The sequence below is a fragment of the Mixophyes fleayi genome, chromosome 11 (assembly GCF_038048845.1).
Source record: "Mixophyes fleayi isolate aMixFle1 chromosome 11, aMixFle1.hap1, whole genome shotgun sequence".
Classification (NCBI taxonomy): domain Eukaryota; kingdom Metazoa; phylum Chordata; class Amphibia; order Anura; family Limnodynastidae; genus Mixophyes; species Mixophyes fleayi.
Genome location: NC_134412.1, coordinates 42219411 through 42247046, shown reverse-complemented (window position 1 = coordinate 42247046; position 27636 = coordinate 42219411). Strand labels below are relative to the sequence as shown.

At 43.2% G+C, this 27636-nt stretch overlaps 1 protein-coding gene across 1 annotated transcript in view; it reads right to left on the bottom strand.

The window, feature by feature from the left end:
* The window catches only part of LOC142106763 (serine/threonine-protein kinase SBK2-like), a 243145-nt gene that overhangs the window by 129646 nt on the left and 85863 nt on the right, over nucleotides 1-27636 (bottom strand). Inside the window, exon 2 of the mRNA XM_075189769.1 lies at nucleotides 18265-18442. Coding sequence (XP_075045870.1) covers nucleotides 18265-18430 — 166 coding nt within the window. The 5' untranslated portion in view covers nucleotides 18431-18442. The remainder of the gene's footprint in view (nucleotides 1-18264; nucleotides 18443-27636) is intronic.

Genomic DNA, 27636 nt, shown 5'->3' with positions numbered 1-27636 from the left:
GGAGTGACAGTGACTTAGGGCCACTACGTTTGCTGGTAGTCTTAAAGAAGAGAGGGGATAAGCTTGGACTGATATACAGCAGTCCCTGAAAGTGACAAGGATACTGGTGAGGTGTTTTCATTATACCCTGTATGTTGTCTGTGCCAGACTGTAGTGTTATTTGTTGCAAGTTATTATTTAAATATGTTTATTGCTGTTTTGTGCTACCATTTTGTTAAATAAACGTATTTGTTTTATTTCAGATATTTGCCTGGGTGATTTTGAACCTTGGGTAGGTCCCGGGTAGGCCAGCTGTTCGGCGCAGAAGGTTACGTTAAACCCGATATCCACAAAATTGTTATCAGAGATACCGGGTTCCTTATGAATTAATGATGGACAGGACGCTGAATTGGATGAGTAATTTAACTCCCTGTTAGGTTTAAAAAGAACGGGGGAGGGGCCATAGATTATTTAAGATTTAAAGGGATTAATGAAACAGTTGACAATCATATCCCCGTAGTGCCCAATCCAGCTGTCATCTTGCTGTAAATCTTCTTTTCTGCTTTTCTGCAAATCATAAACTGCAAATTAAACATAGGGTTAACTCACATTTTGAAAACTAGAAGGCGTTTCATCACAGAGTGACCCCCTGATGAAGTCACTCTGTGATGAAACGCGTTGGGTCCAATTGGAACACGACACGTAATAGACCACGCCCCCTCTGACACTGCGGAGTTTCCCCGGGCTATCTGAAGCCCAGCTGGTTTGATCGTGGCTGGGATATAGTAGCTGGAGACTGCCGTTTGAACGAGGGAACGTATGAACTGAAAGATACCTTTACATGAGTGGTTCTAGTTTTCAAAATGTGAGTGTTTTTAAACCTATGTTTAAATCGAATAAATGGAGAAACGTACAACACCATGAGTTTTCTCTCTGTTCTCTCCCTATATGCACTTTGGTAAGGAAAAGAACAAGGCTGTGAGAGGAGTAAAAGTACATTGTGGTGGTGCTTTTTGAAGCAAGTGGACATATTATTCAAATACTGTATGGAATAGAAAGGGTCATATTGTTGCAAATTCATTATCTGGAATATCGGTTTAGGTGGAACTAGAAGATTCTTAACTACATTGACTTTGGGACTGATCTCCCCTTTGCATTTTCAGTCCTTGTGTTTCTCTACCCTTCCCCCTTTTTTTGCGCCCATCCTTTGTTATTTATATTCTTTCTGATGATTTTGGAGATTACAGGCAAATCTCCTCAGAAGGTAGTGGCTGCATCCCCATCCCTTCCCACAACCCTTTTTGCGCTTGCCAAACGTTTTATTGATTTAACAGTTGGAGTAAGTTGCCCCCTTCTTTGGAAGTAGATCAAATGTACTGACCTATGACCAGCAGTCTACTAAAACATTGTTAACCCTGGACCAATGTAGTGTTATCTGTGTATATTTATGACAACATCACTGTTTATGTCAACTAAATCTGTATATAAGCAAGCCCCTGGGCCAGTATTTAATCTCTTCCTTGACTGCAGACTACAAGACTAAATCTGGACCTGGGCCCAGGGGTGTTTATGTAATGTATTTGGCGTTTACTTCACCATACAATTTTATATCTTTTCATGCATCATCATGGCTTGCTGTAACCCTGCTATCTTTTGCTATTATAACTCTATTTGCATTGGAACCACATTACCTGCTTCGACAATATTTGTTGGTAGCGGCAACATGAACCTAACAATGTGTGTGTGTGTGTGTGAGTGTGTGTGTATATGTATATGTATATGTTTGTATGTATGTATGTATGTATTGTGGCAAGAGCCCGCTACTGCAGAAGCACACGCGAACAACTTCTTCCTTTTTATGTAGTTTTATTGTCAGGATGGTAAATGTTTTGACACCGTACAGATTTCACAGCATTTCTTGGAGACCCTAAACGCTAGCTAGACATAGCTCAGCTCTCTCAAGACCAGCCAGCTTTCCCAGCGTTGATCTCACTGAACAAATGGCACAAACAAGCTTTTATACATGTTACTCCTCCAGCCTTAGTTTGATGGACAGGTGACACACCCACCTTCTCTTTAAAAGAAAACACCCATCAGTGGCTCTGTTTGCACAGACACACCCTGTCTGTTTGCTGAGAGGAAATCATGTAAGTTAACAAACTTTAAACTACACATACGTTTTTACCTGGTTTAATCTCAACCTAGGTGCATAACTGTGCCAATGTTTTATTCTGTTTGTATACTTTCTCTGCCTCTTGTCAGAAAAATGCCTCCCTTTGTTACACATCCCTCCCCCTAAGTCTCCAAGTAGGGGGAAGCGTACTACGCGAGGAGCGCATATTTTCGTGACAATGCATCTGCATTCTTGTGCAGAATCCCAGGTCTATGTTCTACTGAGAACTTTAAAGGTTGCAGTGCCAAGAACCAGCGGGTTACCTTGGCATTTACCTCCCGGTTGTCCTGCATCCATCTTAATGGTGCATGGTCTGTTATTAAGGTGAACTCTCTGCCTAGGAGATAATAGCGCAGAGCTTCTGTAGCCCATTTTATGGCGAGACATTCTTTCTCCACAGTGGCATATTTTTGTTCCCTTGGAAGCAACTTACGACTTAGGTACAGGACAGGGTTTTCTACTCCATTCTTCTCCTGTGACAAGACTGCACCTAAGCCAACACCAGAAGCATCAGTTTGGAGGAAGAACCTCCGAGTTAAATCTGGTGCTTGTAGAACTGGAGAGGAACAAAGAGCTAACCGAAGATCAGACCAGGCGGTTTCTGGAGAGTCAGACCAGGTTAATCTATCTGGACAACTTTTTTTTAACATGTCCGTAAGTGGAGCAGCTCTAGTGGCGAAGTGGCTTACAAACCACCTGTAGTAACCTACTAAGCCTAAAAAGGTTCTTAACTGCGACTTTTTTTCTGGTCTTGCCCAATTTTTGACTGCCTCCACTTTGTCTAGCTGGGGTTTTATATGCCCTCAACCAACAATGTACCCCAAATATTTGGCTTCTCTCATGGCTATGGCACATTTCTCTGGGTTAGCTGTTAATCCTGGTGACCTTAATGAAGCTAAGACCGCCTCACCTTTGGCTAAATGTGATCCCCAGTCTGCGGTATAAATCACTATATTGTCCAGGTAAGCGGCTGCATAAGCTGTGTGAGGTCGTAACAATTTATTCATGGCCCTTTGGAAGGTGGCAGGTGCCCCATGCAACCCAAATGGTAGGACTTTATATTGATAGAGACCATCAGGGGTGGAAAATGCAGTCTTTGGCATGGCCATGGAAGTCAGGGGAACTTGCCAATAACCCTATGTTAGATCAATGGTTGTTAAATAATTGCTACCAGCAAGATTTTCCACTAGTTCATCCACACGTGGCATCGGATAGGCATCAAACTGCGACATACTGTTTAGGCGCCTAAAGTCATTGCAGAACCTAATTGTCCCATTGGGTTTCGGGACAAGCACAATGGGACTATTCCATTCACTAGTGGACTCTTCAATTACATCTAACTGGAGCATCTTCTCGACCTCCTTCCTCACGTCCACCCATCTGGCTTCTGGAATACAATAAGGCTTCTGCTTTACAATGACTCCTGGCGCAGTGACAATGTCGTGTTCGATTAAGGTAGTGCGCCCAGGAATGGAAGAGAAGACATCCCTATTCCGGCGAATCATTTCTTCAGTCTGTTGTCTCTGCTGAATGGACAAAGCTGGCTCTATGGGCACTTCAGACTTTTCAATGGTAGTACTCACTACCTGCGGAGAGGTTTCCTCATCATGCCAAGGTTTAAGGAGGTTCACATGATATATTTGCTCCTACCTTCTCCTACCTAACTGGCGGACTCTGTAATTGACAGGGCCGACAGCCTCTAGAACTTCATATGGACCCTGCCAATGGGTGAAAAGTTTGCTTTCCTGGGTGGGAACCAGGACTAGGACCTTGTCCCCAGGCTTGAAAGATCGAACAACAGCACTTTTGTCATAACTTTTTCTCTGTCGTTCCTGAGCCTCTTTTACATGTTGCTGCACAATGGGCCCTATCTTTCCTAGCCTCTCATACATTTGTGACACAAATTGTACCAGATTTGGCTCCCTGAGACCTTGCTGCTCCCACCCTTCTTTTAACATATCCAAGATACCCCTGGGCTGTCTCCCAAACAATAACTCAAAGGGACTAAACCCTGTTGAAGCTTGAGGTACATCACGGATGGCAAACATCAAATAGGGAATAAGAGTGTCCCAATCTTTTTTTCCTTGAGCCACTGCTTTCCTGAGCATGTGCTTTAATGTGCGGTTAAAGCGTTCCACCAAGCCATCTGTTTGTGGATGGTATACAGAGGTGTGAAGCGCCGTAACCCCTAGCAACTGGCACATGTCCTTCATCAGTTTAGACATGAATGGAGTACCCTGATCTGTGAGAATTTCTTTGGGTATTCCCAAGCGTGTAAACATCAATACAAGTTCCTTAGCTATGGTGCTGGACTTTATGTTTCGTAGGGGAATTGCCTCTGGATACCTGGTTGCATAGTCAAGCACCACTAGTATATATTGGTGTCCACGTGCAGATTTTTTCAGTGGCCCCACAAGGTCCATAGCTATCCGTTCAAAGGGAACTTGTACTATTGGAATTGGAAGGAGAGTTGCCCTGTACATGGGTTTGGGACAGGTTCTTTGACAAATGGGACAGGACCGGCAATACTTTTTCACTGCCATGTGTACACTGGGCCAGTAAAACCTAAGCAGAACTCGTTCCCGTGTTTTATCCTCCCCTAGGTGTCCCCCACAGACATGTGTATGTGCTGCTTTTAACACTAGGGTTACATGGACCTGAGGAACCATTAATTGTTCTACTTTATCCCCCTGTACAGTAGCAACTCTATACATGAAATTATTTTTAACAATAAAATTTGGTATACCTTCTGCAGGCTGGGTGGCTTTTGCTACCCCATTTACCTCAGTCACACTTTTGAAGGCATGTTCCAAAGTGGCATCATTAAGTTGGTCTCGAGCAAAGTCCTGCAAAGGAAACAAAATTGGTATTGCGGACCAGTCCGTATGCTCACTGACAGGCGGGGTGGGCTCATCTGCCACATCACCGACCAATGCTAGTTTGGACTGTCCATGTTTCCCCGTAGGTGGATGCTTTTGTGGAACTCCTGCTGTGACTCCCTGGATGGCATACAGATATGGCGGTTCCCAAAGATCGATGCCCAGATGTTGTGGATTCTTAGGCGGTTCCTTTAAGACCGGGCTTCCGACCGTTGCTTTAACGGGCACTAGGAGTTTTACCCAGAATTCACCAGGTGTAGCTACACTTACCAGAAGTGCGGACCTCTGGGTAGTGTGGTGAATCAGTGGAACCATACAGTAGAATAGAGGAAAGGAATGTCAATAGTATAAATGCTGAGTCTTGGCACCGTGGAACTGTGATGGTACAGCAGTTTAGTAAACAGGATAAATGAGGAAAGAGTCCAAGTGCAGGCAGCATATAGCAGGCCAGAACTTGATAACTGGATAACGTTAGGCAAAGACCAATCAACAATATAGTAGAAGAGTCAGCGACTTGCAGCTACAAGACAGAGGCACTTGTAGACTTTAGTCCAGCTAATAGGTACCATACAGAGTAGTAGCTATATCACAAGGAAACATGAATGGTCTACAGCTGGTAAGTTTCACCACGGATATGTAGAGAATACTTGTCCAGCGCAGGTGTGTAACAGAATAGCGTGAGTGGTCTGCAATTGGCAAGTTGTACCACTGATGTGGAGCGAAGACTTGTCCAGGCGCAGGCATGGAACGGAGTAACATGAGTGGTCTGCAATAGGCAAGTTTTACCACTGATGTGTAAAGAAGACTTGTCCAGGTGCAGGCATGGAACGGAGTAACGTGAGTGGTCTGCAATAGGCAAGTTGTACCACTGATGTGAAGGGAAGACTTGTCCAGGTGCAGGCGTGGAACGGAGTAACGTGAGTGGTCTGCAATAGGCAAGTTGTACCACTGATGTGAAGGGAAGACTTGTCCAGGTGCAGGCGTGGAACGGAGTAACGTGAGTGGTCTGCAATAGGCAAGTTGTACCACTGATGTATAGAGGAGACTTGTCCAGAAGCAGGCAGGTAACGGAGGTAGCGAGAGTAGTCTGCAGCGGGTAAGTTCTACTACCGATGTAGAGAGAAGACTTGTCCAGAAGCAGGCAGGTAACGGAGGTAGCGAGAGTAGTCTGCAGCGGGTAAGTTCTACTACTGATGTGGAGAGAAGACTTGTCCAGAAGCAGGCAGGTAACGGAGGTAGAGAGAGTAGTCTGCAGCGGGTAAGTTCTACTACTGATGTGGAGAGGAGACTTGTCCAGTAGCAAATGGAGCAGAAACAGGAAACACCTCAGAGTCTTAAGGAATGAGAACCAAGAACAGGCAAAGGTAATAGGGCAACAGGTGCCTTAAGTACTGAGAGGTGATTAATTAACCAATTAGACTAGAGGCGAGGTATTAACAGTTCAGGGTTTCTGCACATGCACAATCTTAGTCAAGATGGCGGATGGCCGTGGCTCAGGAGCGAGAGAGACCTATGTCCCATCGTAGAGGCACTAACAGTCCGGTGAGTGACAGTACCCCCCTTTTAAAGGTGGGCACAGAACACTTAGAACCAGGTTTGCCCCAATATTTGGAATAAAACTTTTTTAGAAGAGCTGGAGCATTAAGATCATCTACACAGATCCAAGAGCGCTCCTCTGGACCAAAACCTTTCCAATGCACTAGGAAGCGAAGGACTCCCCTAGAGATTTTAGCATCAAATATATGAGTAATCTCAAACTCCTCCTCTTGTTGAGCTTGAACTGGGCAAGATACTGAAGAAGGAACAGAAAATCGGTTGATTATGAGAAGTTTGAGTAATGAAACGTGGAAGGAATTGGAGATACGAAGGTTCTTCGGTAAAGACAACTTAAAACAAATAGGATTTATCACTTGAACGATTTTATAAGGACCAATAAAACGTGGAGCAAACTTCATGGAAGGAACCTTCAGGCGAATATTCTTGGTAGAAAGTCATACACGATCTCCAATTTTAAGTGCTGGAATTGCTCGCCTCTTTTTATCAGCAAAAAATGTATATCTCGAAGATGCCTTTTTCAAAGAGAATTTAACCTGAGCCCAAATGGATTTAAACTTTTGACATAAAACCTCCACAGTAGGAACTTGGGTGAGAGGGAGGGCAGGAAATTCTGAGAGAGACGGATGGTGACCGCATACAACGAAAAATGGTGTTTTAGAAGATGACTCATGATACATATTATTATGGGCGAATTCAGCCAATGGAAGCAAATCTACTCAATTGTCCTGGTTGGCTAAAAAAAAAATTCTTATGAAAGTCTCTAGATCTTGATTGACTCTCTCGGTCTGTCCATTTGATTGAGGATGGTATGACGATGATAGTGACAGTTGGATACCCAAGGTTTTGCAACGGGCTCGCCAAAATCTGGAGACAAACTGCACTCCTCTGTCCAAAACGATTTCAGATGGACATCCATGAATTCGAAATATTTCCTTGATGAAATGATCAGCCAATGTAGAAGAAGAAGGTAATCCTATCAAAGGGACGAAATGAGCCATCTTAGAGAATCTATCTACCACTACCCAAATGGTGTTGCATTTCTTGCTGAGAGGAAGATCAGTAACAAAATCCATACTTATATGGGTCCATGGTTTAGAAGGAATGGGTAGTGGTTGAAGTAGACCCGCCGGTGTTCTACGGGAAACTTTAAATTGGGAACAAACATCACAAGCAGCCACAAACTCCTTGACATCTTTCCTAATAGAGGGCCATCAGTAACTTCGAGAGAGAATCTCTAATGTTTTTCGTTCTCCAGAATGCCCAGCAAAACGAGAGGAATGATACCATGACAAAATCTTTTTACAAATAAGTGGTGGAACAAAGGTTTTCCCAAATGGTAGAACATTGGTGGAAGAAGCAGCTAAACTGACACATTTAGGATCCAGTATGGGACGATCAAAACAATCTTCAATATCAGAGGAAGAGGCCACCGCCCGAGACAATGCATCCGCTTTTTTATTCTTAGAAGCCGGTTTAAAGGTTATAATTAAGTCAAAGTGAGAAAAAAAAAGTGACCATCTTGCTTGTCGGGGGTTCATACATTGAGCTGACTGTAGATAGAGAAGATTTTTATGGTCAGTAAAAGTAGTCACGGGGTTACGAGCACCCTCTGGTAGGTATCTCCACTCCTCCAAAGCCACCTTTATGGCTAATAGCTCCTTATCTCCGATAGTATAATTCTTCTCAGCGGGTAATAAACTTCGTGAGTAGAAAGCACAAGGATGGAATTTCTTTAGTTCAGATTTCTGAGATAGAATGACTCCTAGTCCAACATGAGAGGCATCTACCTCAAGGAAAAAAAGGAGGGTAACATCAGGTTGTCGAAGAATAGGAGCAGTTGAAAACGCCCTCTTGAGGAACTGAAATGTTTGAAGAGCCTCAGGAGACCATTGCTTGGTATTAGCACCCTTACGGGTAAGCGCCACAATAGAAGAGACAATGGAGGAGAAACCTTGAATAAAACGTCGATAATGGTTAGCAAATCCTAAAGAGCGTTGAATAGCTCTGAGAGTAGTTGGCTGGGGCCAATGTAACACTGCATTCACTTTCTCCGGATCCATCTCCAGACCTACTCCAGACACAATATATCCCAGGAAGGGAATCTGAGATAATTCAAAGGAACATTGCTCCAGTTTACAGAAAAACAAATTTTCCCGGAGTCTAGAAAGGACCTCTGCCACATGTAATCGATGGGATGAAAGATCTTGAGAAAATATCAATATGTCGTCTAGATAGACAACGACACAAACATACAACAAGTCCCGTAAAATCTCATTCACAAACCCCTGGAAGACAGCTGGGGCGTTACACAACCCAAAGGGCATGACAATATATTCATAATGTCCATCCCTGGTGTTAAAAGCTGTCTTCCATTCGTCTCCGGCCTTGATCCGAATTAAATTATAAGCACCACGAAGATCCAGTTTAGTGAATATCCGAGCTCCCTTAATGCGATCAAAAAGTTCAATAATTAACGGAATGGGGTAACGATTTTTGATGGTTATGGCATTAAGACCTCGATAATCTATACACGGTCTCAAAGACCCGTCCTTCTTCTTAACAAAAAAGAAACCCGCTTCAGCGGGAGAAATGGACGGTCGAATAAACCCACGATAGAGATTTTTCTTGACATAGTCAGACATCGCCTGGGTCTCTGGTAACGCAAGGGGGTAAACACGACCCCTAGGAGGATTTTTGTCAGGTTGTAAATCTATTGGACAATCCCAAGCCCGATGAGGCGGAAGACGTTCTGACTGGGCTTTATCAAATACATCAGTAAAGGAGTTGTACTGTGGAGGAAGACCAGGTGGACAAGGTGTTATAGATGATTTATTTATTTTCACTGGAACCACTTGAGTCAAACATCTGTGATGACAATCCGAACCCCAGGAAATAACTTGCGGAACATTCCAGTCAATCTGTGGAGAATGGAGTTGAAGCCACGGAAAGCCAAGTACAATAGGACTAGTAGTAACCGGAAGCACTAAAAACGAAATTTGCTCTTGATGTAAAGCCCCGATTTGAAGGTTTACAGGAATGGTACGTTGAGTAATAGTTCCATTGATAATTCGTGAACCATCTATGGCCTTAACAGCAATAGCTGTTTTTAAAGGAGTCACAGGTAGAGACCACTGACACACTAAGGAACTTGAAATAAAACTCCCAGCAGCTCCAGAGTCCAGAAGTGCTTGCGATGTAAAAGACTTAGTAGAAGTGGAAACAGTAACAGCAAACGAGCAAACTTTAGAATTCAAAAGGTGTGGAGAGGATTCCAGGGACCCCAACCTTACCTCTACAGAACAGGTTAGGGCCTCGCGTTTCCCGACTTTCTAGGGCATGAGTTCAGCAAGTGATTAGGATCAGCACAATAAATACAGAGCTTATTCTTCAACCGTCGTTCCCTCTCTTCTGAAGTCAATCTAAAACGTCCTACCTCCATGGGTTCCACTGAAGGTGAAGGATGACGAAATCGAGAAGGCAGGCGACCCGATACTTTAGGTGAAGACTCCTTTTTGGAATTTCTTTCTCGAAATCTCATGTCCACTCTGTTGCACAAAGATATCAAAGCATCCAAAGAAGATGGTAACTCTTGGGAAGCCAGCACGTCTTTAATCTTGTCAGCAAGACCTTGCTAGAAGGCAGCTATCAATGCCTCACTATTCCATTGAAATTCAGAGGCAAGTGTGCGAAATTGAATTACGTACTGTGCTACTGAACGGGATCCTTGGCGTAATCGAAGAATACTAGAGGCAGCAGAAATAACACGACCAGGTTCATCAAAAATTCTTCGGAAAGTTAAAATGAACATGGCACTATCCTCCAGCAGGGGGTCATTTCTTTCCCACAAAGGAGAGGCCCATGCCAGAGCCTGTCCAGAAAACAGAGAGATTAAATAGGCCACTTTGGAGCGATGAGTAGGAAAATTTTGAGGTTGGAGCTCAAAATGAATAGAGCACTGATTGAGAAAGCCCCTACAAGCTTTTGGATCTCCATCAAATTTTAAAGGAGTAGGCAGGTATAGAGTAGAGGCAACAGACACCTGGAATGGCACTGGGATAGAAGAAGACTCCGGGGGATTATTAGTAGAAGATTCATTTTGCACAGGATCTCCCCGAAAGACTAGAGACTGCAAACATTGAAATAATTGTTGCTGACGAGCATCTTGTTGTTCAACCCGAGTAACCAGGTACTGCAGCATATCCTTAGCTGTTGGTTCTGATCCTGGGTCTGTCATGGCCTGTTCTTACTGTCACGGGCACTAGGAGTTTTACCCAGAATGCACCAGGTGTAGCTACACTTACCAGAAGTACGGAACTCTGGGTAGTGTGGTGAATCAGTGAAACCATACAGTAGAATAGAAGAAAGGAATGTCAATAGTATAAATGCTGAGTCTTGGCACCGTGGAACTGTGATGGTACAGCAATTTAGTAAACAGGTATAAATGAGGAAAGAGTCCAAGTGCCTTAGCACGCAGGTAGCATATAGCAGGCCAGAACTTGATAACTGGATAACGTTAGGCAAAGACCAATCAAAAATATAGTAGAAGAGTCAGTGACTTGCAGCTACAAAACAGAGGCACTTGTAGACTTTAGTCCAGCTAATAGGTACCATACAGAGTAGTAGCTCTATCACAAGGAAACATGAATTGTCTACAGCTGGTAAGTTTCACCACGGATATGTAGAGAAGACTTGTCCAGGCGCAGGCATGGAACGGCGTAACATGAGTGATCTGCAATAGGCAAGTTTTACCACTGATGTGTAGAGAAGACTTTTCCAGGTGCAGGCGTGGAACGGAGTAACGTGAGTGGTCTGCAATAGGCAAGTTGTACCACTGATGTGAAGGGAAGACTTGTCCAGGTGCAGGCGTGGAACGGAGTAACGTGAGTGGTCTGCAAAAGGCAAGTTGTACCACTGATGTGAAGGGAAGACTTGTCCAGGTGCAGGCGTGGAATGGAGTAATGTGAGTGGTCTGCAATAGGCAAGTTGTACCACTGATGTATAGAGGAGACTTGTCCAGAAGCAGGCAGAGAACGGAGGTAGCGAGAGTAGTCTGCAGCGGGTAAGTTCTACTACCGATGTGGAGAGAAGACTTGTCCAGAAGCAGGCAGGTATAGGAGGTAGCGAGAGTAGTCTGCAGCGGATAAGTTCTACTACCGATGTGGAGAGAAGACTTGTCCAGGAGCAAACGGATAACACGAGCAGAAACAGGAAACACCTCAGAATCTTAAGGAATGAGAACCAAGAACAGGCAAAGGTAGTAGGGCAACAGGTGCCTTAAGAACTGAGAGGTGATTAATTAACCAATGAGACTAGAGACGAGGTATTAACAGTTGAGGGTTTCTGCACATGCGCAATCTTAGTCAAGATGGCTGATGGCCGCGGCTCAGGAGAGGCGCTGGCAGGAGCGAGAGAGACCTATGTCCTAACCTAGAGGTACTAACAGTCCGGTGAGTGACAGTTGCATCAATTGCCGACATGTCCGGCCGGATCCGCTCACCGAGGACATCATTAAACAGTGGGAAGTCTTACCCCAAAATGAGTGGATATGGGAGTTTAGGTGCTATGGCAGCTACCACCATAACAGTTTTGTCTTTGAGTGTGACTGGTAGTATTGTTCTTTCATACTCCTCTGTCATGCCATGTACGCAAAGAACCTTCACCTTGGGCAACCGAGACGTTATGGTTTCGGGTAAGGCAGAGCTGGAAACCAATGAGAGTTCACTCCCCGAGTCAACCAAGGTCAGAACAAGGTTTTGGTTGATTAGCACAGTCACCCGGAACAAACAAGGACTTCCTGATGTGGGACTCTTGGTAAAACAGCTTGGAAAAGCAGGCCCAATATGTGCCACGGAACAGTCCATGGGTTCCGGTAGTTTTGGACACTCTGCCTTAAAGTGGCCTGGCTCACCACATTCAAAACACTTCAGATTAGACAGCTTTGCACCTGGCCCTCTGTCCATAGCAGTTTTGCCATTGGGCCCTGTAGCAAGGATTGTCAAACCTGGCTTTTGGCGTGGCAGCGGTTTTAGAACAAATGCAGGTTCTTTAGTCATGCGCTGTAGGGCACAAAACCTTTCTACCACGATGGCAAGCTCTTCATAAGTTTGTGGGTCTGATTGCAGAACCCACCTTTGCAAATCGTGGTTCAGCCCCCGGATGCAGTGATCTATCGCCAGAACGTCAATAATCCGAGAAGGCAAATTCTCCTCAGGCTGCAGCCATTTCTTTAAAATTTTAGAAAGCTAAGCCACTTGCGCTCTGACCGGTTTTTCATTATCATAGCGCCATTGGTGATAGCACTGGGCTCGGCCTGGCCCGGAAACTTCAATGCGAGCCAATATCTCAAACTTTAGGCACAGATAGTCAGAGGCCTGTTCCTCATCTAGATCCATATAAGCTCGCTTAGCTTCACCAGTCAGATATGGTGCCAGCCTCTCAGCCCAGTCTTTAGGAGGCCATTTTGCCCTTTTTGCAAGTCTCTCAAAGGACAGCAGATATGCTTCTATGTCATCTCCTGGCTACATTTTCTGGAGAACAGGACCAAGTGGTTCATTTCTTTCATGCCTCACCTGGCTTAACTCTTCTCTTAAGAGCCTTGTGTTTTCCACCTGTGCCTCGGCAACTCGTAGCATCTGAGCTTGCTGTTCTTGCTGCGCAGCGGCCACATTCACAAGGATTCTCAGTACTTCCTCCATGTTGACGTCTTGCTTCCCGGAGCATCCAACTTCTGACACCACTTGTGGCAAAAGCCCGCTACTGCAGAAGCACACGCGAACAACTTCTTTCTTTTTATGTAGTTTTATTGTCAGGATGGTAAATGTTTTGACACCGTACAGATTTCACAGCATTTCTTGGATACCCTAAACGCTAGCTAGACATAGCTCTGCTCTCTCAAGACCAGCCAGCTTCCCCAGCGTTGATCTCACTGAACAAATGGCACAAACAAGCTTTTATACATGTTACTCCTCCCCCAGCCTTAGCTTGATGGACAGGTGACACACCCACCTTCTCTTTAAAAGAAAACACCCATCAGTGGCTCTGTTTGCACAGACACACCCTGTCTGTTTGCTGAGAGGAAATCATGTAAGTTAACAAACTTTAAACTACACATATGTTTTTACCTGGTTTAATCTCAACCTAGGTGCATAACTGTGCCAATGTTTTGTTCTGTGTGTATACTTTCTCTGCCTCTTGTCAGAAAAATGCCTCCCTTTGTTACAGAATGTATGTTTATATATATATATATATATATATATATATATATATATATATGCGCATCTAGGAATTCCCTAGGAATAGGGGGAGATTATGAGTGAATAAAGGAATGAAGCACAGGCATACTCTAAGTACCTCATACATGTGCTTTGATTAAACTAGCATTATAGGATTTATATATTTTAAATCGCCACTTGCAATAGCACGCTACACAAAACACAAGAAGTAATTTTAATATTTTGCTGGCTCCTTATTTCTGTGAGGATTTTAATGAAAATAAAGTTTTCTATTTTAAATTTAATTCTAGTAGAACAATTGAAGTGCAATAAATCATTAAATTTGCTGTTAGTGCACCATTTCAGTAAAAATCTGTTCTTTATAATTTCTGTGATGTGTTCAAAAAGTTTATGGTTTTTCTCTGTAAGAATTGTAGAATAATTAATATTCATTGCCTATAATTTGGAGAGAGAACAGCTTCAATTATACTTTCTGGTGTGGTAGTTTTTATTACTCTTTTGCTCATTATATAAATCACTCAACATATAAAGTGGCTTTTAATTATTATCATCTTTGATTTATAAGACCACAAAATGTTTAAAGCGCCGTACATTACATTTTCAGTAATATACAATAAACAGACACCAACAATCCATAACACCATACATAATACAATTAAATAAACCATATAAAGACCAGACATTGACTATTTAACAAATAACTTGGTAAGACAAATTATTGATGGTACAGTGAGTAAGAGTGATAATAATGTCCAACATGAAGTAAGGTTGTACTCAATAAAACAGCGTTAGGGAAGCAAGCCTAGAGGTACAGAGGGTGATGGAATAGTAGAAGAACAACACAAGGAAACTGGGCCCTGCTTGTGAGTGCTTACATCCTAAAGGGAAGGGTAGGATACATACAGGGTGGCAATGAATGGAGGAGTGGAGGTGATAGTCAAGGCAAAGGAGTTAGGAGGAGTGATAATAGCCTTGAATAAACAAATTAGTTTTAAGGTCATTTTTGAAGCCTCAGAGAGTTGGGGAGCAGCCCAGGCAAAGTCCTGTATGCGGGAGTAGGAAGAGCTAATTAGTGTGGTGATGGTAGAGTGTATTGGGTGGTAAGGAGTGTGGGTAGAGATGAGGGTGGAGATGTAGGGGGGATTGGTTGAGAGCTTTGAAGGTGAGAATGAGGGGATTAAATTTAATTCTGGAGGTCACAGGGAGCCAATGTAGCAACTGGCAGAGAGGAAAAGGAGATATAGAGCAGCAGCTGAGAAAAATAAGATGGGCAGCAGCATTGAGGTTAAACTTAAGTGGAGCAAGTCGGGTAGGCCATAGATATATTGGAAATAGCCTGGAGGTGGAGGCAGCAGGATTTGGAGAGGGACTGAATGTAGGATTTGAAAATGAGGAAGGAGTTGAGGATGACTCTTAGGCAGCGGACTTGAGGGACAGAGAATTGGGTAGTTTTATCAACAGAAAGAGAGAGGGGAGACCCTGGAGGGGGGTTTGATTATTTCAGTCTTAGAAATATTGAGTTTTAGAAAGTGCTGGAACATCCAATGAGATGGACGAAAAATAGCTGGAGACACGAGACAAAAGGGAATGGGAGTGGTCAGGGGATCAAAGATAGATTTGGGTGTCGCCAGCATACATGTATTAATGAAGGCCAAATGAGTCGATGAGGTCACCAAGGAAGGAGATGAAGAGAAAGAAGAACAAGGGGCCAAGAACAGATCTTTGAGCATCTCTGACAACTAAGGGAAGGGGGAGGTGGAGTTAGGTGTCGAGACTGAAAAGGAGTGGTTGGTTAGGTAAGAGGAAAACCAGAAGAGGACAGTGTTACATAGGCCATTAGATTGGATAGTTTGAAAAAGGAGGAAGTGGTCAAAGGTATTGAAGGCAGCAGAGAGGCTGACAAAGATAAAAAGGGATATGTCCCTTCAGCCTCGGACTGGCCCGCCGGACAGCCGGTCAATCCACCGGTAGGCCCAGCGGGGTTGAAGCTCCGCCCCCTCCGTTGTTAGGGCGGAGCTTGATGTTGAACTTTGTTTAGATGGCGGCGGCGGTCACATCTCCTGTAACCACACTACCGCGCAGATGCAGAGAGCCCAGGCGCGGTAGTGTGTTTTTCAGCAGTTTGAGCAGGGGAGGAGGACGTCCTGATATCAACATACTGATCCAAGGTCAGTTTGGTCGTCATAGGTTCATGCAACACTGGACGCAATAGACCACGCCCCCTCTGACACTGCAGAGTTTCCCCGGGTTATCTGAAGCCCAGCCAGTTTGATCGTGGCTGGGATACAGAAGCTGGATACTGCCGTTTGATCGAGGAAACATATGGACTGAAAGATACCTTTTTAACATACAAAATGTGAGTGTTTTTAACCCCATGTTTTAACTTAATAAATAGAGAACGTAAAACACCATGAGATCTTTCTCTGTTCTCTCCCTGGTCTCCCATATGTGCACTCTGGTGAGGAGAAGAAACAGGTTTAGAGGGGAGTAAAAGTACATCGTGGTGGTGCTTTTTGAAGCAAGAGGACACATTATTCAAATACTGTATGGAATAGAAAAGGTCACATTGATGTAAGTTTACCATCTGGGACATCGGTATAGGTGGAACTAGAAGACCAACATCCTTTAATGACTTTGGGACCGTTTTCCCCTTGACTTATTCATTGACCCAATCCTTGTGTTTCTTTACCCTTCCCCCATTTGCGCCCGTCCTTTGATATTTATATTCTCTTTCATACAACACTGGCAGCATACCAGCATATATGGAATAAATGTGACAGGCTTTGGATGGGCTGTATTCTGTTCATTTTTTTGTTTTTTAAAATTTCCCTTCTCAACAAGCATTCATTGGTGAAGTACGCAACCGTAGTAGCACTGATGCTGTGTGTATGGTCTTTGACGAGTGGCATATTCTGTAAGAGTCCTTAAAAAATAATTATAACAAAGAGTCATTTTAATAATCAGACTGTGTATACAAGATCTGGCAAATGAAGGGTGCTTTTCATGTAGTCTAGTATTCCAATTGCATCCAGTTGAAAATATAATCATTCAGGGTTGTATAATATGTTGGTCTATATTGTATGTTAGTGTAGAAAGGCACATGCATAGGAGAACATAATTATATTTATATATTTTTCCTTTTGCCTATTGTGCATTCTTTTTGATGGTTGTCCTGTTTAGAATTTAGGGGTGATATAGTGAAAGTATTATAGGCATATATCAACCGTATTTAAAATGAAATTAGATGGATTTCACTGAGATTAGTTGAGAATTACAATCACTTGTTTTTTTATGAATTGACTTTTATTCCAGGACATGTCACAGCAACAACAGGTTGGTAACCATTGTACTAAAAAATTAATTGTGCAGTTTATGTCTTCTAATTGATGATGTTATTATTTGGTTTGTGTAGCCCTTGTAATGGCTTTTAATAAGCTCAATACATGATGGGCAATAACAACATATGAGGCGAGGGTTGGAGGTAACCAAATGATGCACTTATCATAAGTAACTGTCTTGGTGCATTAGGAGACGACAGGAGCTGGTACTGGAGTTTCTTCCAAACCACAAGTGTTTTATTAATGGGTCCCATGTAGTTCCCTACCAGTAGAATGGGCAGGGTCTAATGCAAAAGGTGCACATTTAAAATAGTGCTATAAGTTGTCCTCCATAGCCTGACCACACCCCCTTTACTGGCCACACCCACTCCTAAAGTTGGCCACACCCCAATATAGTGGGCCCCTATCACTGAATTCCCCCGGTGGGCCCTTCATGCCCCAGTCCGACACTGTGTCCCTTATTTGTAGTGACGTGAAGGTCATTAGTGACTTTAGTGAGGAAACTTTTGGTGTAGTGAAGGAACTGATACCCAGACTGGAGTGAGTAAAGGAGAGAGCGATACGAGAGAAAGGAGGAAAAATGGTTGTAGACAACCAACTTGAGAAGTTTGAAGAATAAAGGAATAAGGAGAAAGAATAGGGAGGCAATTAGAGAGAGAGACAGGGTGAAGTGATTTTTTTTGAGTATCAGGAGACAAAAGCATGTTTGTAGGATGATGGGAAGGTATTAGAGAAGAGGTTTAGGTTGAGGGAAAGAGAAAGGGAGGGGAGGAGGTAAGAGTTGATGGGGTCAAGAGAGCAGATGGAAGGGGGTGAGTAGGATAGAAATGTGTGGCGTTCACTTGCAGATACTAAAGTGAATGTGGGGTTAGTGAGTGCAGGTTACAGTGGGAAGCAGGTAACGGAGAAAGTGTCCACAGAGGAGGGCTAGGTGATTAGGGAGGGGGAAGGGACTTATGGGAAATGTCAGAATGATTTTGAAATACAATCTTATTAAATGAAGTTGTTGAAATATGTAAATGAATGTTCGTATACAGATGACAATAGCATGGTAATAATTTTTCATGATTTTGATCCACAGAAAAACTATCTGTTTTAAAGCTTACCTCTTTGCCGATGGATTACTAAAGTTACTTGCCCATATTTTCCTTTTCCCAATTCTTTGATGCATTTATAATGGTCATCTACTTCCATCATGATCAGGTTTTGAGCAGTGATTTCCATCATCTCCTCTAGCATTGTAGCTGCTGCCATTCCATTATTTGAGTCCATGACTAACTTTTCCTAATAGTAAGCAAATATATATAAAAAAAATGAATGTCTGAAAATGTTCTAAAACTATTCAATAACTTACCATATTATGTTGAAAAAACATGTTGAGGCTGACTGTCATTAATAGTGTGAGAAAACAAAAATATGGTGGCCCCCATCTGCTGAAAGAACCCACTCCCAGGTATAATTATAATAATTTAAACAATGTTTGTGTAATGGGTCTCCCAAAGTCATACTAGTCAATGTTGACTTGCTAAAGATTTAGTTACAATGATTTGTATACAAAGTCATATTATCCAGCCCAGCCATCCCAAAACTAGGGGTGTTTTTATGATTAGGATGACTATTTTTTTAGATCATGCTATCCAGCTCAATATGGATAATCATATATTAGTATCCATTGTAAAGAGTTAAAATACTGTATTTTTCATTATTAAAAATAATAATTACACTAATAATGTAAATAGTTATTAATAATATTAACCAAGGCTTTGATTACTTTTACTTTGTTCCTGTACCCCACCCATGTATTCATATGTGATTTTAATTAGGGTAGTCTTCTGCTAGGTCCTATTTGCATAATCTAAAACGTGCATTCAGATGCAACAGTGAGTGGTATGTGCCCATTGTCTGAATCCGGGATGTAACCCCAGTGCCTAGGAGTCATACAAGCAAGGAGAGTATCTTTATCACAGAATTAAATCTAATCTGCAAAGCAATAGCAACTATGCACAACAATAAGGATTAGCAATTATCAGAACGATCACCATAAACCTCCCACAGCACCCTAGAGATTATACAATATAAACAGGTATAAGATATTATAGGGTAAATTGACCTGGCCAAGCCGTAGCCGAGGCAGTTGCAAAGAACAACCATTTAAACCTTATGTAATACTGTAGTGTCTTGGAGATCGCTTCAAGCTGTAGCGAAAATCAGTTACAGCTCTCTGACCAAACTGTTCTGCACCAGTGGTCCTGAAGCAGTTACTATAGAAACTCCAAAAGTGGTGTGCCAGCACACTGATAGCATTTTGGCTCCATCCATGCTATTATTGTAGTCCTAAATCCAAATTGTATAGGCTCTAGACAAGCTGTTAGCAAAGTATGTGTTGTTCAGGATATTTCCAGAGCAACACTGTCTTCATCTCTCAAGGATCTTTCCGACAGGGCCACCTTAACAACTTTATGGGCCCCCAGGCAATGCAGTGTACCGGGCCCTTAAAAAAAAAAAAAAAATATATATATATATATATATATGTATATATATATATATATATATATATATATATATATATATGTATATATATATATATATATATATAAATAAATAGTGTGTGTGTGTGTGTGTAAAAAAAATATATATGTATGTAAAAAAGAACGTGACCATATATATAATCACGTTCTTTTTTACATATATATATATATATATATATATATATATAGGGGCCCCCTTAACTTACCTTAAGTCCGATCCTCTTCTTTTTTCCGCGCCGCTGAGTCTCTTCTGCCCTCTTCCGTGCTGTGGTTGCAGTGAATGCTGGGCGTGACATCACGCCCAGCATTCACTGCGAGTACAGCATGGAAGAGGGGACCAGGGAGGGAGCCGGATCATCGCTGATGTGACCGCAAGGTAAATATTTGGATTCGGACGGGCCCCCCTTGCCTGCAGGGCCCCCGGGCACCTGCCCATCGTGCCCAATGGAAGAGACGGCCCTGCTTTCCGATCCTGCTCCCCTGCCAAGCTGCTAACAAAGTTCTGGCAAAGATGCAGCCAAGCTGTCAGTTGCTTATGGCTGAAACTGTAACGATAACTGGCTAAGGTGCTATATCTTCTCCCAATTCTTGATGATCATAACATCTCGGACAGTAGGGTCTTATCAATATGGTAGGGATCTGAATACATATATGGAATAGAAAGTAACAAAAAGAACACATATGGGAAAAAAGCTATTCAAAACAGTTCAAAATGAAAAGTGTTTTTTTTCATTTTTTTCATTCCCGCTTCCACATAAAATACATTTATTAGGATGTTATGAATGTCTACTGTACATAAACTACATTTTGACAGTTGCTCCTGCATGCATACATCACTAGTAATCGGCACTTACTCCAGACCTGTAGCTGGTGCAAGTGATAAGACTGTAACTTTTCCACCCATGAAATCATAGGCTGTAGTAAGGGACCTTTGCACTCCAAGATGAATTGAGCATTGCTGCGTTCTTTAGTGTATGGGTCATTTCTGGGCATACGCAGTGTGATTTTGCGCAAAATACAGTACATATCGGCATTTACATGCCTTACTGAATCAGACCCCAATATTGCCACAAGGGGCTTAATGTCTGTGAAAACTTGGGATATTGTATCTACGGGGGAACAAACCGGAAGAAGCATGGATGCGATAAAAAGAGAGGTTGTCCCACCGGAATACACTGAGGTGTTTGTCACTGTAGGCATAATATTGAGAGTACAGCTGAATATACAAAGTTTAGGGATTTGGTAATGTGCAACAGAGTGTAATGTGGTACACAAATGTGTTGAAATGGTTTGAATAACACGTAGCTTGCAATAAACAAATGGGTACAATGGTATATAGTGCAGTGACCCTATAGAGCAGAGATAGTTGGCAAGTGTAAGCATACACACAAATGACAATAACTTGGAGGCTCAACCAAATACAATGGCGTGGAGTCTGACCAGAGATCGCCACAAGAGGATATGGACTTCGCTTAGTGGCGACCCAGTGTAGCTGTCTCCCTCCGTGAAAGCAGCAGTCTACTTCATCAATAGCATCATCAACATTTATTTATATAGCGCCAGCAAATTCTATAGCGTTTTTACTTAACTGGTATGCAGAAAACACAGCAGATTGAAATGTGGGGCCAGATATGACAGTAATCTTATCTGGAAATAAATAAATATATATATATATATATATGTATATATATATATATACAGTAAATTAATTGTGAACTTACGCCTAGCAATTTCACCCCTGATTTCTTCCAGAAGGTCTGGCTGCCTGCTCCTCAGCTCGCTTAGACGCCTCTTAAGCTGGACAATTGTGCATCTACAGACGAGCTGGAGCTGCAGGTACCTGTGTACTGCCCTGTAGAAATTATTTTTGGCCTCATTACTAACAAACTAAGCTGCACGTCCAAAGCAACAATCCATAGTTGCAGTCAGTACCCAAAAGTCGGCCCTGGAGAAAATGGTAGCTGTCATGTTAGCAAGTTAATGAAAGTTTTCAACATTCTCATCACTGGTTGGTTCTCAGCCGCCGAGAGAGGGGGATACTAATTACCCAGGCCCAGCCCCACCAGGGGGCCCGGCCCAGGCCCTTACTGACGCTATTTTTTTTTAACCTGTTTTATATTTTTCTTCTTCTTTATTTTATTACTTTTTTGTCAGGGGCGGGGGAGTCAGGTGAGGGAGGTCTGCCCCCTTTGTTGGTGGGGGGAGCAGGGTATTTAAAAAACCAAAAACAAATACATCACATGATCGCATCGCAAAACGTCCCTCTTCCTTTCTCTCTGCTCTGTTCGCCGCACTGAATGTCGGGTGTGACGTCTTCACGCCCGATATTCAGTGAGGAGTGGCGCAGAGAGAATGAAGACAGAAGACAGAAGAGAAGAAAAGAGATGAAAGAAGCCAATACAAAGGTAAATAAAGGAACGGAGGCAAAGGGAGGAAAACAGAAAGGGACAGTGATGAAAACTTAGTTGGCACTGTTTAGGGTCAGTTATAAATCAGCAGCTCTTTATTAATTACAGTATTTATTGTATGTATTTCTGGTCCATGTTTCTGACTATACAGCCCTAATAGTGTTAATTAGCAGCCTGCTGAGGCCGATTGCCAAGCCTGTAATCCTCCTTTGTGATTGGCCCATCAAACTATTTAAGACGGGGGGGGGGGGCTTAACCTCCCTGCCGGTTATAGTGATAGCTTGCTGCTCTGATTGCTGACCTGCTGTTGGATACTTTCTCTGTCCATTGGATTGTTAACCCGTTGTGACCCTTGGCTTGTTTACTGGACTCCGCTACTACTCTTATGCCCCTTTGACCTTTGCCTGTTTTCTGGACTCAACTGCCGGCATCGACCTCTGGCCTGTTCCATGAATTTCCTTGTTTGCTTCTGACCCATGGCCTGCCCCTGGTACCGGCTTCCAGTATTCTGATACCACCATTCTGTACCGCGGTAATACTGATAAGCCTTTACTAGCCTTTAGTCTAAGTCCTGGGGGCATCCCAGTACCTCTGAACAACATTAGCTCTACGGGAAAGGTGGCTGCTAAAGGTGAAGACCTCTTATAGCTTGATTCTAAAGGCTCATCTACTTGCAGTGGTCATAACAGTATCTATATGTTTTTTCTATTTATGCTAGCTATATATTACTATGTAACATATTGTCACACGCCGCTCACCCACGGCTGCCACCCGGTAACCTGAGCATTATTCATTCCTCATTCTCTGCTTCTTCCCCGGCTGTCAGGCCGGCAATCGACTCTGCACATGCGCAGGTAATCATCTCACCTGTGTTCACCGGTCCCGTTCATCCATTGGTTACCTCTCGTTTATAAGGCTCCTTCCAGCTCCTCTTAGTGCTGGTTCTTCTCGTCAGACTCATGTCCTGGAAGCAGCTCATGCACTCTGCTGCAATCACCGACTACCTGCTGCACTTGTTAGTGGTAACTCCTGCAGATCATCGCTGTCATCTCTCCAAGCATGCTGCTGCAATCCCCTAATACCTGCTCCACTCGTTAGTGGTAACTCCTGCAGTTCATCGCTATCATCTCTCTAAGTGTATTGCTGCAACTCACCTATTACCTGCTCCACTTGTTAGTGGTAACTACTGCAGATCATCGCTATCATCTTTCTAAGTGTATTGCTGCAACTCACCTATTACCTGCACCACTCGTTAGTGATAACTCCTGCAGATCATTGCTATAATCGCTCCTATCCTAAAACATCCTGATCTGTCCCTCCCTTTTCTTCTTGAAGTTGATGCTTCTACCATTTGGAGTTGGAGCAGTCCTGTCTCAGAGGTCCAGTCAAGGCAAATGTTATCCTTGTGCTTTCTATTCTTGGAAATTTCTACCTGCTGAGAGGAACTACACCATAGGTGACAAGGAGCTGCTAGCTATTAAGTTAGCCTCATGCGAATAGCACTATCTTCTGGAGGGGGCTCGTCACCCTGTCACAGTATTTACAGATCATAAAAACCTTCTCTACCTCCAGTCTGCTCAGTGCCTAAATCCCAGACAAGCACGATGGTCATTGTTCTTCTCACGTTTCGATCTTCATGTGACCTTCAAACCGGGGCTGAAAAATAAAAAAGCTGATGCCTTGTCTCGAGCCTTTGAGAATGCTGAACCTGAGGATTTCCTTGAACATTCCATCTTGGACCCTAAATGCCTCCAAGCAACTACGCTGTCTACTTCTCCTCCGGGGAAAACCTTTGTCCCTCCTTATTTGCGGAAAAGACTTCTCACATGGTTCCATGCTTCACATTTTTCTGGATATCTAGGGACTCATAAGACCTGTGAATTGATTTCTCGCCAGTACTGGTGACCTAATTACCAGTCCAAAGTTAAAGACTTTGTAGCCGCTTGCGCTGTGTGTGCCCAACACAAATCTCCTCGTCATCCTCCTGCTTCTGCAATCCCCTACTACCTGCTCCCCTCGTTAGTGGTAACTACTGCAGATCATTGCTATCACCTCTCTACATGTATTGCTACAACTCACCTATTACCTGCTCCACTCGTTAGTGGTAACTACTGCAGATCATCGCTACCTTCTCTCCATGTGCGCTGCTGCAAATCACCTATTACCTGCTCCACTCGTTAGTGGTCACTACTGCAGATTATCGCTATCGTCTCTCCAAATTTGCTGCTGCAAATCATCTATTATTTCTCTGTGGACTCTCGCTGAGCATCACTCAGTACTCCTACTCATTTGTTTCTATCTAGTGCCTACATTCTTCTCCGTATTCGGTTCTCGATCACTGCTCACTGGGAACTCCCCTAGTGGGCAGTGACCTGCAGGGTGTAAGCTGCCAAGCCCAAATTCCCTTGCGGGAACCTCTGGTGAAAACCTTCCACTTTTTTTTATTCTGCGCCTCTGGGTGAAGTACCACCAATCCCAGGCAGAGCAGAAGGATCCCACTCATCCTAGTGAATCCTGACACATATGCTTTTAAACTTGTTCATTAACCTTGTATTTTTGAACTGTGTTTATAACATAGTTATATAGAGTGGCATGCGGACAGCAGTTGGAGTAAGCTGTACACTATCTCAGCTCTTTGTTCAAGCTCCCACTTTTCCTTTTTCCCACAAATATAAAGCTTTGGTTATTTCTGAATATTGTTGGTAAACATCACAGCAGCGCTGAGGAACAACTTCCTACCAAAAAACAAGGCTGTTTTAGGATCTACTGAACTACCATCTACTGAGCTCAACTATAATTAGATACAAAAGGAGAGCGCTCTCATGTGAGTAATGCAGCACCTCTAGAAATAAACTCTGAATAAGTAAAATGGAGGGCGCAAAATAATTACTCAACTATAGGTGGTATGATTGATAAATGTTTATAGCTCTTTTTAGATGATGTGAATAGTGCAAAGAATGGGAGGTTTCAAAAAGCTGTCAGCATGAGAGATATAAAAAAAGTGATCTTACCCTATATGACCCTGATCGTTGGTCCTTGATCTGATTATTTCTCTTCTGTAGTTCTGGCAGTCAGCGGTGGCTGAACCTGTTATAGAGTTGATAAAATAATCCGGACAGGTTTTTTGAAAGAATCCTATTTCTTAGCGTTTTTGATAAGCATCCGTTGCGCCGCTCATCAACAAACAGGATGAAGTGATGTGAACTGAGGATCCTTGAAAAAGTCCAAAATATCGGATGAAACGCGTTGGATGAATTTTGATTCCCCACAGCCACCGTAGTTCACATCACTTCATCCTGTTTGTTGATGAGCGGCGGGACGGATGGTTATCAAAAACGCTAAGAAATAGGATTCTTTCAAAAAACCTGTCCGGATTATTTTATCAACTCTATAACAGGTTCAGCCACCGCTGACTGCCAGAATTAAAGAAGAGAAATAATCAGATCAAGTCCCGGGACCAACGATCAGGGTCATATAGGGTAAGATCACTTTTTTTATATCTTTCATGCTGACAGCTTTTTGAAACCTTCCATTTTTTGCACTATTCACATCATCTGAAAAGAGCTATAAACATTTATCAATCATACCACCTATAGTTGTGTAATTATTTTGCGCTCTCCATTATACTTATACTGAGCTCAACTGTCATTGCTGTTTCAACATCTGTTCAGCTGCCCATTGAGCTCAACTGTGATTGCTGTTGCCATCTCTGTTTGGCTGCTGGACCCTCTACACCCAGCAGTCAGTATCATGAACTTCGTTGTTTCAGAGCTACAGAAACTGCCTATTCCAGGGGGCAGTAAAGTGTCCTTCACCACTTCCATTGCCCTGCAGAATATGGATCAGTTGCTGCTTTCCACTCTATCATAACCTACCCCAGCTAATACACATTCATTCACATATCTCACATCTTTTAATCATGCGCCTACTCAATTTACACTCTCGCCTATTCACTGTCATCACACTTCTCTTCAAACCCCTCTTCATTCTCCATCATCCTATTTCTCCCTCCCCTATTATGATTTCTTCTTCACTAATTCCCTCCTCACTAGTCTGCACACATGAACTGTTTTGTCTCCTGGACCCACCACAGTCAACATCCTACATAAACAGAAATAGACCTCACACCCACAAATCCTCCTAGCATGTCCTCTTCCTCACCCTGCTCATGGCTGCTGGTGACATCTCACCTAACCTTAGACCCGTACCATCCCCATTCTCTGCTCACGCTCCTCGCTCCATCCTAAAACTTTCCATCCACCCCATACTTGCAATCCCAAAAACCTTATCCACATATACCCATTACCCTCTATTCCCTTCTCCTGTGCACTATGGAATTCCAGATTTGTTTGTATCAACCTTGCTGTCACAAATAAACTTGCTCTGATGGTCTTACCTGACTGTTTTGGCGCTGTTAAGATAGGAGGCGCGGAGTCTTAACACGCCTCAGGCCTTCACCAGAGACCCCCGCAAGGGGATTTGGGGTTCACTGCAGAGGTATGCAGGTGACGGCCCTCCCAGTTAGCTACCAGCGAGGTATAGGTGATAGTATAGTCTGGTGGTAGTCATATTAATGATAACACTACACCGACTAAAATGAATCCTACAAAAAACAAAACGATTGTTAGAATGCCTAAGAAAGTAAAATAATGACTTAGAAGAAAAATGACAGTTTACATAGCTGACCGATAGCGGAGCTGCTTACTCTACATCCCGAGTGCTGTAAATTCCGCCACTTGAAATTCACATCATTGCTGATAGCCGCAGTGATATCTTTGTATTTAAAGCACCAATGCCAAGACCCTAACATGTAAATGAATTATTGAAGTGATGAGACCCTGGCATTGGCACTCTAAATACAAAGATATCACTGCGGCTATGAGCAGGGACCTGAATTTCAAGTGTCGAAATTGACAGCACTCGGGATGTAGGGTAAGCAGCTCCGCTATTGGTCGGCTATGTAAACTGTCATTTTTCTTCTAAGTCATTATTTTACTTCCTTAAGCATTCTAACGATCGTTTTTTTTTTGTAGGTTTCTCTGTTGCCGGTATTACCGTCATCGGATAATGATACCCAACCCGTTTAGTCGTGGAATCCAGAGGTCTAATTGAGCGGGCAAATCATGTACCGAAGGAATAGGCAGAAGAAGAGTCAGCAAGCAAAAGGTCAAATCAGAAAATCAGAGAGGTCCAAAGAAATATCCAAAAAGAGTAGTCAAACAAGCCGGGTCAAAATCCAAGGAATAGGTAAGCTCAGGAAACAGGTGCTGCAGTCTAGGGACCAAGGTACTCTGGCACCCTAGTGGTGCCAGGTGCCAGAGTCAGGTTTAAATATATGCTGTCCCCCTGTCATTGGTGGATGTGAGGAAATTCGGCTGGCGTCTCCATTGCCTCGCAACGGAGACGCAATGTTCGGGCGCACTTCCAACCAAGAATCGGAAGTCGCATCTCGTTCCTTATACACTCATGACTGTTCCTCGGGTCCATGGCCCTTCCAGTGGACAAAGTACTGGGAACGCCCACGCAGATTACAGGCGTCCAG